This window comes from Ailuropoda melanoleuca, chromosome 15 (assembly GCF_002007445.2).
Source record: "Ailuropoda melanoleuca isolate Jingjing chromosome 15, ASM200744v2, whole genome shotgun sequence".
NCBI lineage: Eukaryota > Metazoa > Chordata > Mammalia > Carnivora > Ursidae > Ailuropoda > Ailuropoda melanoleuca.
Genome location: NC_048232.1, coordinates 73,743,072 through 73,758,333, shown reverse-complemented (window position 1 = coordinate 73,758,333; position 15,262 = coordinate 73,743,072). Strand labels below are relative to the sequence as shown.

The window sequence follows — 15,262 nt, the reverse complement described above, 5'->3', positions numbered from 1 at the left end:
TAAAAAAAATTGCATCAACAGTTCTAAGCCTGGATACCGCTTTGTCTGAAGAGAAATTGGAGGCATTGTTTCGCTGGGCTCGGGCATCACCCAGTGCTCTTCCTCGTGTTCTGTTTTAAAGCAGCAGTCATAGTCACATATAAACACTTCGAGCATTGCAGACTCGAGTCCCACCATCTCCAGCTTCTGGGCCCTGTTTCCCTTCGTGGGGCTGGAAGCCGTGGGGACAGCTCTGCCACCTGCTGCTCGGCCAGTGAGGAGTGGCTGACCTGACCCCTTCTGTCTTAAGCATTCAGGTGGAGCTAGAAGCCGAGGCGGAGAAGATGCGGGTGTCCCAGCAGGACCTGCTGTCTGTTGATGAGTCTGTTTACACCCCGGACTCCGACGTGGCCGCGCCACAGATCAACAGGAACCTCATCCAGAAGGCTGGCTACCTTAATCTGAGAAGGTGAGGACGCCGCTCCCTGCCTGTTTCTGAGACCTGTTTGCCCTCAGGTGGCAACAGAGCATCTGTTCAAGTGAGGTTGGGGAAGAACGCCCACCAGGGGCGCCACACGGAAGCCTCCGGGGCTCTGGCCCAAGTCCCTGAGGGGTGGGCTTGAACCAGTGTCACAAAAACCCAGTGCGTAGACTCCGAGCGTTGGGCCACGCCTGTCCCTGGTCACCGTGGCCATACACAGATAGCCTGCTCTTAACCGGCGTTGTCGTCCTGGACCGTAGGGAGTTTCTGTCCCACCCCGCCCTTGGCCCAGGCCCCTGACGGGTGAGAGCGAGCACTCAAGGCCTGCTGCTGAGGCCGGAGTCCAGGGCCATCCAGGTTCTCCCACACAGAAGCACACGGTCACCCTCGGGGCCACTGAATTGAAGGGAGGATGATTGGGCTTCCTTGTGTCCAAGAGCAGACTCTGACTTTGGTTCAGTCACAGCCCCCGGCTGGGCCTCAGTCGCGTCAGGCATGAAACGGAGCTGATAATCACACCTACTAAATATAGTTGTTGCAGGGACGGAGTGAGGTCATTTCTAGTAGGTAGTAAGCACCCACATGTTAGCTATTACCATTTTTTGGAAATAACTGTAATTATTGAGGCAGGAAGCCTAGCGCCTTGCACATAGTTGCTACTCGATAAACTCTGACTCAGGTAAATGTACCTGGTGTTTCTCAAATGGAGGATCCGCAGAGAGGACTCGCCAGCTGTTTTCTTACCAACGGGAGCTCCTCAAAGCTCAGCTTGTTGCGATCACAAGTTAAATGTCTCCGGCAGTTTGTATGGAGAGAAAACCCTACAAGGTTGGTGTAATTTGCCAGTTACTGGATATTCCTCTTGTAAGCAGCCCACAAAACATCCAGTTGGAGCAAAACTCAATGTCATACATGCCCCCAGGATTGCAGGTGCCGTGAGCCGAGGGGACCCCGGAGACTCTCACTAGACTCAGAGCAGTTCAGCTCCATGTCTTAGAGGAATGACCATCTAGGTTTTCAGGTTCAAATGGGGATGGACTAGTTCTGTTTTTGGACCTTGGAAGAAGCCAGTGTCTCTGCTGTTGGGGGATGGGAGGGGTGCATGCTGCCCATACACCGGAGCTGGCCCTGGGCTGCCAACCCCCCCCGCCCCCGGTGTGAACAGAGCCCCTGACTTCCAGGTCACTCAAGCTAAATTGTGCCTCTTCTCCGCTGCATTTGGATTATTTCCAAAGCAGTTTTGCTTTAATGTAAAGAAATGTTATTTCTAAAATGCCACCAGTGCTCGAGAGGCAGCCAGACCTTGAGGTGCCGTGCGGGCTTCCTAGTACCAGCGGGCGTTCTAAAGCCACGATTCTTACAGTAAAACAGGGCTGGTCACCACCACCTGGGAGAGGCTTTACTTCTTCACGCAAGGCGGGAACCTCATGTGTCAGCCCCGGGGCGCCGTGGCCGGGGGCCTGATCCAGGACCTGGACAACTGCTCGGTGATGGCGGTGGATTGTGAAGACCGTCGATACTGCTTCCAGATCACCACGCCCAACGGAAAATCGTAGGCCATACGGGGTCTCTTTGGGAGGAGAGCCAGTCTAGTGACTCCACCCCGCCAAGGGCCTCCTAGCTCATCCCTCCGTGCTGGCCCTCCGTGGGAGAGGCCCCGCTCCGGGTACTGCTGACCTTTGGGGAGGCTGTTCTTATGTGCTCCCCAAGCATGCACACAGGACCTTGTGGGATCCGCTCTGCCTTATTTAAGGAGCCCCAGTGCGGATTTGTCCATGGCTTTGGAGGAGATGTGGCCTCCGTGTGGGAGGCAGCCGTGGGAGGAGCGGTTTGTCAAGAGAAGGCTGTGGCCGCTCCTGCCTGCTCCGCAGAAGCTCTGTGCTGGGTGGGGGGAGCAGGAGAGCCCCCAGACCTGCCTGGGCGAGCCCGCTGCTCCAGCTGAAACCCAAGAGGGGACAGCGCCCTCAGCCCGTGCTGAGGCCCCCCGCACCGCCGTGTGCTGCAGGGGCCCAGAAGCGCGCACTTGGAGTCCTTCGCAGGGACCACCCGCCCTTCAGTTGGGGCTGCTCTGCTTGCATTTGCTCCCGTGTGCGGTTCTGAGTGGAGTTCCATGTCAACAGGAGCGTGCTTGGGCAAGTCAGTCCAGTGTGGACCATCTGACTGGTTGGCAGAGCAGTGTCAGACCTTATCCTTCCTCCTGGGTGACAGGAACGGACTGGTATCCCAGTCCTGGTGATGTAACTCCTCCGTCATCCCAGATGTAAACCAGGATAAGAGCCACGCTCCCCTCCTGCCACTGTGGGGTCCGTGGAAAGGGGGACGCCCTCCCCAGAAGTAGGGCAGTGTCATTTGCATCCGATTCCCCTCTCCCCTCCATGGGAAGTGTGGGGTGTCTGCTGATTCCTCTGCGCTGGACACCTGGCGGCCCCGATCATCTGAGAGGCCAACAGGATGTCCATGCTTGTGGACCCCCAGCTCGAGCTAGTAGATCTGAGCCCAGCTGCTCACTTTACAGACGAGAGAGCGCAGGTGCAGGGGAAGGACGCATTGGTCCAGGATCACACAGTGGTTGAGCAGCGAGCCAGAGCCCCATTTTCTCTCCTTCCCGCCATCCTGCCTTCCTGGCCCTTCCCTTTGGGACCAGCTGAGTTCAGTGCATGTGGACTAAGCCCGTCAGCGGTCCGGGAAGCACTGACTTGGATGCACTTTATTTCAGGGGAATAATCCTCCAGGCAGAAAGCAGAAAGGAAAATGAAGAGGTAAAGGTTTTGTTCTTTCACTTCCGTCCTGGTCTAGCGACTAGCGTCCTAGTGACTGGGCTCCAGCAGATTTAATGTCCTCTCTCCACAGTGGATATGTGCCATAAACAACATCTCCAGACAGATCTACCTGACTGACAACCCAGAGGTAACTCGCGCTGCCCCCCCACATCCCCGGCCCTTGCTCAGTCTGAAGGGTGAGCGCCCCTCCTGGGACTGAGCCTGTCCTCCCGCGCATTCGTAGGCGGTCGCCATCAAGTTGAACCAGACGGCTCTCCAGGCAGTGACTCCCATTACAAGTTTCGGAAGAAAGCAAGAAAGCTCGTGCCCCAGGTAACAAAGGACAGTGGGAAAGTGGCTTGTGTGTATTTGTGAGTCAGGAATTCGACAGGAGTTATTTCATCCTCACACACCACCTGGGGGTGGAGTTCAGGCTGCCAGGAGAGGCGGGTATTGGCCCACGGTCACAATGCCGGTGAGGGGACGGACCCTGGCTCCGTCCTCCCCTGGACCGCGCAGCCGCAGCCCGAGCAAACAGGACTGGCGTCGAGGGTCTGCTGGTCAGGGCTTCTCACATTTTCTGTCAGCATCAACAAAGTTCTGGAACCAAAACAAAACTTTTTTAAAATAAGGAACAAAATCACCTTTTCCGCATCTGTGTTACTGCCCAGGCCTGATCTCTGTGCACATGGATACTTTCGCATGTGCGTTAATTTTTCCTTCTCACATATATTTTTCATATTTTTACACTTCTCATAATTGTTCCTTTTAGTAACTATACACACCCATCTATGATTTATTATCATTAGCTGTTGCATATTTAGATGGCCTCCCTTTACTTTCTTTGCTGTTACCATGTGTAGTGAACATTTTCATGCATCTAGCCTTGCTCTTGCTTTGAATATGGCTTTAGGGTTTATTCCAGGAATCTCACCTTTCGTCTTAAGGGGAGTTTCCACGCCAAAGGTGAGTTACAATTATGACCATGTGTGGTGTCCTTTTTTCAGTGGCATGGCAGAAAGAGCCCCATTAAATAAATCTTTTGCAGATATTATCTTTTGAGTCTGGACAGAAGTCATTGAAGAGCTAAGGTTCAGTTCCCCGGGTCTCGGTGCTGTGCAGCGGGGCGCCAGCGTGCACACACAGAGCCCTGGGTGCGCAGGAAGGAGCAGTAGAAAGAGAAGGCCGGGAAGTAGCCGTGAGTCTGATGGTGAATGGATGGGGGGCCCTGCTTTGGCGGTCTGGGCCGTGGAGCAGAAGTGCAGGCTGAGGGAGGTGGCCCATCACAGCCCGTGTGGAAAGGCTGTTCTGCGGCATGGCAGGGAGATGGACAGGGTAGGGATGCCCCAGGCTGCTGCTGGAGTAGCTAAGACAGAACAAGAGAGGCTGAGCCAAGGTAATAAAAATGGGCAAGAGGCAACAGGTGACACTTGAGTGCTGGGTTTCACAGTTTACAGGGAAGCACGTTCATGAAGGGCAGCTCTAAGGAGGGCGCTCCAAGTGGAAATGGGAATACAGATTGGGCCAGCGGGCTAGGCCACAAGCCTCCTGGGTGAGCGCACCGGCCTGCTCTCTCTAAAGCTGCGGCAGTGGGAGCTGGGCACGCCGGAGAACGCTGGCCTTGGAGTTCCGAGACCTTCCGAAGGCTCTGCCTTCAACACAGCTAGATGGCCTGGCGTGGCTCTGCTCTCTGGGCCTCTGTCTCCTTGACTTTGTGACGCAAGAAGACGTGAAAGTAGGCGACCGCCCCGGTCCCTTTGCAGTTCTAACACTGTCTAGGTGCCGATGTGGTGTTGAACTAGTGTTAGTAATTGAAGGTGTGATTGGCTTTCTAAAAAACAATTTGTAGCTCAGATTGAATTATTCAGTAGCTGATTTTTTCTCCCTGTTGTAGAATAAGTAAATCATACAGAAGAATCCTGAAACAAGCAAGACCTCTAGCCAGCCAACTGAATCAACACGGAGACTGGAAGGGTGGCGGGTGTGGCCAGAGACGGCCCAGGGCTGTGGAGGCTGGGGGAGGGCTCCCGTCTCTCTCAGGGTCAGCTCCTTAAGAATAAAGAAAGGTTTTGTTGACTGGTGGGGGGGGAGCAGAGAAACTGTTCTTGGGAACCAGCTGCCACTCACTGCTAAGCAAATACCGCGTGTGGCCTCCCCTCGTTCTGCAGTCCGTGCCCCTCTGATGCTCATTCCCTTGGCCAGCTGCTCAAGTACCGGTTTGCTCGTGGGGTCTGTGCTCTGTGCCCCCGGCACTGGGCGAGGTGGGAAAGCTGAGTCCGGTCGGCAAGGACCAGCAGAAGGTAAATAAATACTTAGTTCAATGGAAAAAGCGCTCTGGTGTTAAAGACCAAGGTGCTGTCATGGAGAGGCCTGTCCGTGGAGATAATGAGACTGAGGAGGGAACGGTGAGAAGTAGCCATTCTTGCAAAGAGCCAGAGTCGTGCGCTCCTGCCGGCAGTTCCAGAGGCTAGAAGGCAGCCGAGAGCTTAGTGTGTTTGAAGAACTGAAAAGAGGCCACATAACTACAGTGTGGGCCCAGGGGGATCGCGGAGCAGGGTGAGGTTGCAGGGGTGAGGTTGGTGGGGGAGGGAGGGAGGCAGGAACAGATCACGAAGGAAGTCACGGTCAGGATCCTGGGGAGTGGTCGAAGGGTGCAGAGAGGGAGACGTGCGCGTGTCGGGGGAGAGAGATGATCCACTTTGCGCTGTCTACGGGCAGCTCTGAATACAGTCGAGGACACGAACACAGAGCTGGGCCAGTAGGTATGGAGTCAGGCCTATGGCAGCCGTCCAGGCGACAATGATGGCGCCTTAAACCAGGATCGTGGCAGAGGAGACGAAGAGTAGATGGCTCTTGGACTCGTGGTATAGTGAGATGTGGATGGAAGGAAAGGACAAATCAAATGACGACCCCTGTCTGGGTTGAGCACCTGGGCAGAAGGTGGCATATTCAGAGATGAAAAAGGGTTGGTAGTGTTCCCTTCGGACGTAAGATGGAGGGGCCCGTGACACACCCCAGGAAGCGTCAGGTGGTCAACGGATGATACCAGTCTGGAGCACAGAGGAAACCTCGGGACTGAGGATGTGAATCGGGACATCATCGAGGGAACGAGTGTGGAAGGAGAAGACAGGAGCCTCGGACAGAATCCCGACGCACACCAGCATCTGTCATAGAAGGGAAGGAACCTACAAAAGCCACCAAGAAACATGCAGGAGAGCGGTGTCAGCAGGAACCAAGAAAGAGTTTTAAGGAGGAGAGCTCAACTATGTGAGCTGCTCTGACGTGCGGTGTTTGAAGTAGGACAACGCTCGCAAAGCATGTGTCCATCAGAGTAGGTGACGTGCAGGTCACGTGACGCTGCATCATGTCACTCCCGTGTTCAGTCCTCCGCGGCTCCCGATGCTGTAGACTCAAGTGCGAACCTCGCCTGACGGGGTCACCGCCCTCCACACCTGGCCGCGTCCTGTTGTCACTGTGTTCCCTCCCCGTAGAGTCTCTGCGGGGCCAAAATCTTGGGACTCGCTTTTCTCCCTTTAAGCTTATGCTCCCACCTTCCTCCAGTGCTCACCACGTAGACTCGTGCGCCCCTCAGAGCCCGGATGAAGCAGCACAGGGATTCTGCGCTCGTGGACTGAGGCGGTGTGGCGTCGGGGACAGCACTGAGCTGGCAGCGAGACCTCCGCTCTCTGTTGGGCTCACCCGCCTGGTCACCGAGAGCTCTCGGAATTACTCCGTTTCTCTAGAGACCGCACCTTCCTTTTCTGGAAACGATGGCGGTGGAACAGCGGTCTGTCCTTGCAGTGGCTGTCTGCACACCCATGCTGTATTTCTGTCCGCTTCCCGCTCAGCGTGCCCACCTGTCAGGTGGCTGCTTAGAGCCGTTTCATACAGTGTATTTAGTACTGACATACTCGAGAAAAATGAACAGAGATATCAAGAGCCTTCTTAGGCTCCAAATAACTTAAGAAATCAGAATACTTTGACATTCTTTGTTGACATTCCCTCAAAGGGGCTTACCCTCGAGCAGGGAAGAAAAGATCATAAAGATGTGAAAAGTTAAATGACAACATCCCAACGCTGGAAGAGAGGAAACATGGTGGCATGTGACTAATCACTGTACTGACGGTCCTCTTCTGTCCTGTCAGACACGTTAGCAGCGTGTGCGCACACAGTGCTGAGCTCAGGCACACGGGTGTGCAACACTGTCCCTGGGAGCGCACAGAGGGTCAGGGCTGGCTTGGAAGGCTTCGTGGAGGAACAGGAATTTGAGCTGGTGTTTTGGAAAGGGGGATTGGGATGGAGAAGGAAGCAAGGAAAAGCGTGGGGGGTGTGGGGGTAGCTCCAAGGGAGGGTGCATTACGGAGGGGGCGGTTCTTGAGAGAAATTAAAGCCAGGTTGTGACCAGGTTGTGAATGCTAGGCCAAGATGTAGTCATTCATGCGGTTAACATTTTTGAGTGCCTTTCTGTGTACCAAGTAATAAATGTGATTTAGCTGTAGCCCTCGCTCTCAAAAACCTGTCTCACCGGAAGAAAGACCTAGATCGTAGATAACGTGCTGAGTAATAGAACATAATGCAGAATGCTGTGTGGCAGAGCTAACTGTGGGGGCCGGGGGTCCTGAAGGAGTTTAACCACGGACATGAATGATGTTTTGTGAGGATTTATTTGTAGAACGAGTTGAAGGATTGACTGAAATCTTCGCCCTTGTCCATTTTAAGTCACTTCAGCATTCAACACGAGTTCATTTGATTGTAAAGGTGTAAGGTTAAACGGGATTTGATTTTTCCCTCCCTCTTTTATACTTCAGCCAGAACCTGAGAAATTTAGAGCTGGAGAATGACAAGATTGTTCCCAAAGCAGCAGTCCATGTCCCTGACGCCGATGAGCTCATCGCACCTGGAACACCTATCCAATTCGATATCGTCCTTCCTGCCACAGAATTCCTGGACCAGAACAGAGGGAGCAGGTACGGGCTAGGGGAGGCTGTCTCCGGAGAAACGAAGGTACATTTGGGGTCTCTTGTGTCGGACCCATCTGCCAAGACTTGCTGTTCTGACTGATCGTTCAAGAGTTTGTACCCTTCTAGCCGAAAAGTTATTGATCGTTGAACTCTGGCCATTCCCCTAGACGCATCAACCCTTTTGGTGAGACTGAGGACGAGACGTTTCCAGAAGCAGAAGGTGAGTGGCTGGCTTGGTGTGCTCACTCTTTCCCCTCACAGAATGACGAGAGTCATTGAAATGAGACCTGAAGTCACGTTCCAGAGAGCTAGGACTTGGAGTGTGAAGCAAAATTATGACCCCCAGATTGGTTATTCTCTGGAAACTCATCAGGGCATGTGCAGTTAAGGAAGGGAAGCAGACGGATTTCCTACAAGTGTTGCACTGCTGGCTTCATCCACACCCTCCCTGCAGCTCCTGCTAGAAAGCTGCCGAGCCTAATCAGGTGTCAGGTTTCTACAAAACAGACTGAGGATGAAACGGGCACCACACAATGTAATGGGGGGGGGGCATAAATACGCTGTTACATTTTAGCCACAGACACTCAGCAAACTCATTCTTGAATCTGCAGAGGACACGGGTAAACGGTATTAGTTTGTTCAGATTTTGATGCGTGCTGTACGTCCCTCCAGGGGAGCTGACGGTGACCTAGCGCTCCCCATAGCCGCTCTCAGCTCGCAGCCGCGGTAGCTCGGGAGCCGCACGCGCTGGCCGGACCTCGTTTCAACGCCGCTTCACGACTGGAGCTGAGAATATCACTAGAATCACGTGCCACTTCCGTAAATGTGGACGTGGACCTGAGAGTCGGCGCTCCTTACAGTTAGAAGGGGGTGGGGGAGGGAAGGGAGGGGGAAGGGCGCTAACAGGCTCGGCCTCAGATCTGCCCACTTAGCTCGGGCTGACCTTCCGTATAATCCACACCGGAAAGTCTATAAAGAAAACTTTCAAACTTATAAAAACTATCTTATATGGGAGTAATTACTTTTAATTTTATATCAGTTATATTTTCCTAATCTTCTGTTACTTAAGTTATTTTTAGGGGCAAAGACACTATAGGGCAAGTGAGGGAAAAGTCATCTTCGTTCAAAATGGTAGATAAGTGAATTTTCTTATAGGAAGAAAAAAAACCTTTAAGCCTCCGTGATCTCAGTTATGGGGGCTGTCGCTCGGTTTTGTCAGGTTCCGTGGCGTTACCAGGAAGCCAGTCCTGGTCGTTTCCTGGGATCGGGTAAACGAAGTAGTCTGGCGTGTGCGGTAGCTTACGGGATGTCCTCACCGCCCGTCGGTAACACGTGATGTGCGTGAAGCGAACCGAGTCCCCACATCAGGTCGTCTGTTCTTCAGAGAGATTTTCCTCTTGGAGACTTCGTCAGCGGGCCAGAGTACTGATTTTTGTTGTCTAAGCGGAGAACCTCGTATTCGGAGGAGAGGTGCACACGGTGCCCCCCGTCAGTCGCCCGGAGCGCTGGCGCGGGGAGGACGCTGCTCCGGTGCTGCCGTCTCATCGCGTAGGTGCCTCTCTAGTCTAACGCAGCAGCTCCGAAGACACAACGTGTAGACAGTAGGCGATTCGGGGCTTTGGCCGTGTGGGTTTGTTCAGTAACAGTGTTGAGACTGGGTGGAAAGCCGCCCGGAGGTCTTCGCCGGCTGTCACACCGGCGCCGGTGACCGGCGTGCGGACCAGCAGCAGGCGGGAAGTGAGCGTGAGCCTGAGCAGAAACGCTGTCTTGCAGATTCCCTCCTGCAACAGATGTTCGTAGTGCGGTTTCTGGGGTCGATGGCAGTTAAAACAGACACCACCACCGAAGTGATTTACGAAGCCATGAGACAAGTGCTGGCCGCTCGGGCTATTCACAACATCTTCCGCACGACGGAATCCCACCTGATGGTCACCAGTCAGACTCTGAGGTATTTGGGTTCATTTCAGACTTTCTTGCAGCTCTATCAGACTGCCCATTTAAGGCACATTTACTCGTCTGGAATGTTCATACTAGAATATTTGTTTGATCGAAGTGAAGATGGTACTCTCATTTCTGCCCTATTCCTTTTTACATTTTGATTTTATAACATACGTTGGGTAGAAGGTGCTCCCCTAAGCGACTGATACCTTCAGAAATTCAGTGCTGAGTGAATCCTACTGTTCATAAAAATGCCATCGCTCAGGAGTTGCTCCATATAACTCAGAGCTTGAAAAAGAAAGGGTTTTCTCATTTCTGAATGTACCATTTATAAAAAGTAACAGTGAAAACAGAACAAGAACCTGAGATGACTAGACCACCACGGGTAAAATCTAATTACTGTTTGTTGGGGTGAAAATAAAGAAGCCAAGGATGTTACCGACATGACTTGGGGTTTCAGGTAGTAAGATCGATGGGAGCGATGGCAGAGGACTGTCACGCCATGGTTCCCACTGGCTTCGGTGAGAGCGGCACCGTGCGGGGCTGTGTCCACGTGAGCACTCGAAACAGAACTGAAGTCTGAATTGAAAGATTTTAAATGTAAAAACCAACAAATTTCTAGGACCTCATACTAACCCCCCCCAAAAGAATGCAAAAATCTCATTAACTTATATATTAATAACATTCTAGCTGGTAATATTTTAGATCTTTTAGAGTAAATAAAAAGTCTATTATTTCACCTGGTTCACTCTTTGATGTGGCTGCTAGAAAATTTTAAATTCTGTTGGAAGCTTACATTTTATTTCTCTGCAACGACAGCACTGCTTTAGAGACAGAATGATTTATTCCCGGCTTGGGTGTTTGTCAGCTGTATGACCTGGGCAAGTTTTAACCTGCGGGCATCAGTTTCTTCAGCTAGAAGATGAAAATAACCATATCCATACCTCGCAGTGTTGTCACGAGGAATAAATGAGTTAATACACATAAAATATTTACACCCAGAACTGACATTGTGGAAAGTGCTCAGTACATATTAGCTTCAAAAAAGGTCAGTGGGACTCTTAAAAATCAGAATAGAGTTTCTTCCATTCATTAAAATCAGTCCTTTTCATTTATTATAAACCTTATACTGAGAATTTTATTACAAATAAAACCTTATATTTATTTAAAGCTTTTCTCCAAGTATGTCCTGCACCTTTTCTGAGCATTGGCTCACTGTTCTTATAATCTTCACCAAAAAGATCAGAGTAAATACATGTAAAAGCACTGTGGAAAATGACAGTCCATCCAAGAATACTATCATAGTACAAGGACAGTTCACAGATAGGAGAAGATATTTGCAAATCATGTATTTAGTAGAGGTATATGTTCAGAATATATAAAGAACTCTTAAAAGAATCAACAAAAAGACCAAGAAACAGAAAATGGACAAAGGACCTGACTAGAAATTTCTCCAGAGGAAATACACAAATGGCCAACAAGCACATAAAAAGATGCTCAGTGTCATTAGTTGTGAGGGAAATGCAAATCAGGTCCACCATGAGATATCACTTCATACTCGCTAGGATGGCTGTAATTGGGGGGGGGGGAAGGAAAATAACAGGTGTTAGTAAGGATGTGAAAAAATTGGAATCCGTTGCTGGTGGGAATTGTTAAGACAGTTACAGCCACTGTGGGAAATAGTCTGGCAGTTCCTCCACGAATTAAACCTAGAATTCCACTCCTGGTAGATACCCAAAAGAATTGAAAGTAAGTGTTCAGATAAAAATGTTTACACACATGTTCGTAATTCACAATAGCCAAAAAGTGGAATGAAGTCCTGACACATGGTGGAACATTGTTGAACCCTGAGAACACTCTGCTAAGCGGAAGAAGGCGGGGACACGTGTCAGCCATTTTGTAGAGCATCTGCATGAAAGGTCCAGGGTAGGCAAATCCACAGGGAGAGAAAGCACGTTAGTGGTTGCCAGAAGCGGAGAAGGAATGGAGAGGGACAGCTGAGCAGGTGTGGAGCTTCCTCATGAGGGGGTGAAGATGCTTTCGGAACCTGACAGCAGCGATGCTCGTACGATGTGGTAAATGTACAAAATGTCGACAGCGGTCGGTTTTACGTCGGGTATATTTTACCACGGCAAACACACTCATGTTTTGACACCATTTAGAAGCCCCACAGAAAATCGGATCTTACGAGGCAAATCCATGTTACCTGACTTAGATAGCGGTCTTTCAAGTTACTCACAAAATATGTTCTAAGTTTCTATGAAAAAATTTTACAAAATACCTAAGTAAGGGAACTTAACCCAACTTTAGGAAAATTATGTATACTTTTTAAAATCTTTAAATTCATATTCATTAATAGGGACATAAATAAAAAATAACATTTATTTAGCTTTGTAGATTACTAAAAATTCCACACACATTTTCTCCTTGTCTTTACCACCTCTTTGAAGTGGGGGTTCTTTTTTTTTTTTTTTTTAAAGATTTTATCTATTTATTCGACAGAGAGAGAGACAGCCGGCGAGAGAGGGAACACAAGCAGGGGGAGTGGGAGAGGAAGAAGCAGGCTCATAGCAGAGGAGCCTGATGTGGGGCTCGATCCCATAATGCCGGGATCACACCCTGAGCCAAAGGCAGACGCTTAACCACTGTGCCACCCAGGCGCCCCGAAGTGGGGGTTCTTATCCCCATTTTACAGATGAAGCTGTTGCGAGAAGTCAGGGTGACCTGTACAAGATCGCAGTTAGCAGCCAGGTCAGAGCCCTCTGATTGTAAACCGCGTGCTTTCATAAGTGTAACTGCGTGAATTCAGACCGTAGCCAGTGGGGGAGATAACCGCTTTACGGAGATGGGGCTTACCTACCATGCAATGCGCCCATTCAGTGTTTTGAGTATATCCAGAATTGGGCAGCCATTGAACATCTTCATCGTCCCCAAAGAAAACCCATACCCATTAGCACTTGTTCCCTTTACCTTGAAGCCCGCTAGGCTTAGGCAGCCATTAGCCACTAATCTTCCATGTCTGTAGATTGACCTGTTTGGAACATTTCATATAAATGGAATCATAACCTTTTGTTTTTTAACGAGAATACATTGTTTGCTTTTACCTACAGAATTTATAGCAGATCAGCAATAAATACTATGATGTGTAGAAAGTAGGTATTTATATGTATACATGATAGCAATAGATTCTGTAATGCAGTGTATTTTCCCAGATACGTCAACCTGAGTACTCCAAGTGCCCTTCAAGATACATCTAGAACACCTCCATAAATAGTCCTTCCCCACACCCAAACTGCCACAGAATAGCTCTGTTAAAATCTGTTCACTATTCTCTCACCCCACCCCATATTTTAAAAAAATATGTATCAGGGGCGCCTGGGTGGCACAGAGGTTAAGCATCTGCCTTCGGCTCAGGGCGTGATCCCGGCGTTACGGGATCGAGTCCCACATCAGGCTCCTCCGCTATGAGCCTGCTTCTTCCTCTCCCACTCCCCCTGCTTGTGTTCCCTCTCTCGCCGGCTGTCTCTATCTCTGTCAAATAAATAAATAAAATCTTTTTAAAAAAAAAATGTATCAAACACTTCCAAGGAAAACCCGCACTGAGTCAGCGTGTGTTGAGAAGCAGGCTGTCCAGAATCTGATGCACGCACGTTCTGTGTCGGCACTACGGAGAACTAACGCTGCCTCCCTGGAGAGGCACTGAAATGTGACATTCTCGGGGCGCCTGCATGGCTCCTTCGGTGAAGCGTCTGCCTTCGACTCAGGTCCTGATCCCAGGGTCCTGGGACCGAGTCCCGCATCAGGCTCCTTGCTCAGCGGGGAGCCTCCTTCTCCCTCTGCCTCTGCCTGCCGCTCCCCTGCTTGTGCTCACTTGCTTTCTGATAAATCATTTAAAAAAATGTGAAATTCTCTATTTGTTATCTTCTTCCGTGAAGATACAGCCAGAGGGTCAACAGAGGCGGGAACAGTACTCCCCTTGGAGAGTCACACGGAGCCATNATCTTCCTCCGTGAAGATACAGCCAGAGGGTCAACAGAGGCGGGAACAGTACTCCCCTTGGAGAGTCACACGGAGCCATGTCACCTTGCCCTCAGCCAGGCCTTCTGTTTTCATATTTGAAGTGTGTGATTTCATGCTGAACTTCTACAGATGCTTCTAAGAATATAAGTCTATCCAGCATGTGTGATATAATGAATCTCTTAAAATTTCAGGTTGATAGATCCTCAGACTCAAGTGACAAGGGCCAACGTAAGTACCTGCATGCACGCTGACTTCAGTAGTTCTTCCTTAATTCAAAGTAGGCACTTCATGGATTTTGCCAAATTTAATGCCTGTCTTCTAATAGTGCACTTTTCCCATGATGTTTTCCATGGAGAATGACTTGTCTCATTTTGAATAACAGTTGTGTGATAGTCTGTTCCTGTTCTTTCCAGTTTGAACTCACCAGCGTCACGCAGTTCGCTGCTCATCAAGAGAACAAGAGACTGGTTGGCTTCGTGGTCCGCACACCTGAATCCACAGGAGGAGAGGCTCTGAGCACATATGTTTTTGAAAGCAACTCAGAAGGCGAAAAGGTCTTATTTTTTTCATCTTAAGATTCCATAATATCTCTGTCCAAACAGATACTGAAAGGGGTTTTGCACTGCCCCCTGGATATTTAGTTGACTAGTCTTTGCCCATTGAGGAGTTTAGAGAACACCTCTAGGAAGGCCCCATGAAAGAAAACCGACCAGAATACAATTTCCCTGTGGAAAATGCACGTCCTCCTAAACAGTGATGAAGAATGCTAATGGTGGGATACAGCTGTTCAGAAAAGATACCAGGAAATGTTAAAAGCAATTACCTTCAAGTTTGTTGTTCTTTAAAAAATTAAAGCAAAAGTTACAATGGAGAAAATCTAGTCTCAGGGCAAATCAAGGAAGCAGACATCAGGAAACTTCTTGTTTACTATGAAAAATTTTGTGACTGTATTTCCTTCTTAGAATTAACCAAAATTAATCAGCTCTTCCAGCAAACACCTGTTTGCCACTGCGTGCATGAACATGGGGTAGCTAAGTGTGATTTAAAGCACTGGAGTAACTTCAGTTGCCAGTGAACGTGGACATTTTTGTTAGGCACAGAGTGGCAACAGGAGACCAGGGCAG

General features: G+C 50.0%; 2 protein-coding genes across 20 annotated transcripts in view; one reads left to right on the top strand and one right to left on the bottom strand.

Annotated features, from left to right (window-relative positions):
* APPL2 (adaptor protein, phosphotyrosine interacting with PH domain and leucine zipper 2) overlaps positions 1 to 15,262 on the top strand; it is a 50,604-nt gene that overhangs the window by 32,761 nt on the left and 2,581 nt on the right. For 4 of the 7 annotated variants that reach the window (XM_011220059.3, XM_002915468.4, XM_034644003.1 and 1 more), the window contains 10 exons: positions 290 to 448; positions 1,824 to 2,012; positions 3,177 to 3,219; positions 3,311 to 3,367; positions 3,464 to 3,552; positions 8,028 to 8,186; positions 8,348 to 8,400; positions 9,954 to 10,128; positions 14,330 to 14,366; positions 14,552 to 14,692. In XM_011220059.3, coding sequence (XP_011218361.1) covers positions 290 to 448; positions 1,824 to 2,012; positions 3,177 to 3,219; positions 3,311 to 3,367; positions 3,464 to 3,552; positions 8,028 to 8,186; positions 8,348 to 8,400; positions 9,954 to 10,128; positions 14,330 to 14,366; positions 14,552 to 14,692 — 1,102 coding nt within the window. Of the gene's footprint in view, positions 1 to 289; positions 449 to 1,823; positions 2,013 to 3,176; positions 3,220 to 3,310; positions 3,368 to 3,463; positions 3,553 to 8,027; positions 8,187 to 8,347; positions 8,401 to 9,953; positions 10,129 to 10,578; positions 10,682 to 14,329; positions 14,367 to 14,551; positions 14,693 to 15,262 lie in introns of those variants that run through there. The other 3 variants (XR_004620804.1, XR_004620803.1, XM_019795547.2) reach the window with 2 other exon arrangements.
* WASHC4 (WASH complex subunit 4) overlaps positions 3,554 to 15,262 on the bottom strand; it is a 77,051-nt gene continuing 65,342 nt past the window's right edge. For 2 of the 13 annotated variants that reach the window (XR_004620801.1, XM_034644002.1), the window contains 2 exons: positions 14,563 to 14,627; positions 3,554 to 3,819 (listed from right to left, as the gene is read on the bottom strand). Coding sequence is in view for 2 of the 13 variants with exons in the window: in XM_034644002.1 (XP_034499893.1) it covers positions 14,587 to 14,627 (41 nt within the window). In the remaining 11 variants the exon portion in view is untranslated. Of the gene's footprint in view, positions 3,820 to 10,486; positions 10,698 to 10,914; positions 11,034 to 14,374; positions 14,628 to 15,262 lie in introns of those variants that run through there. The other 11 variants (XR_004620795.1, XR_004620802.1, XR_002141962.2 and 8 more) reach the window with 8 other exon arrangements.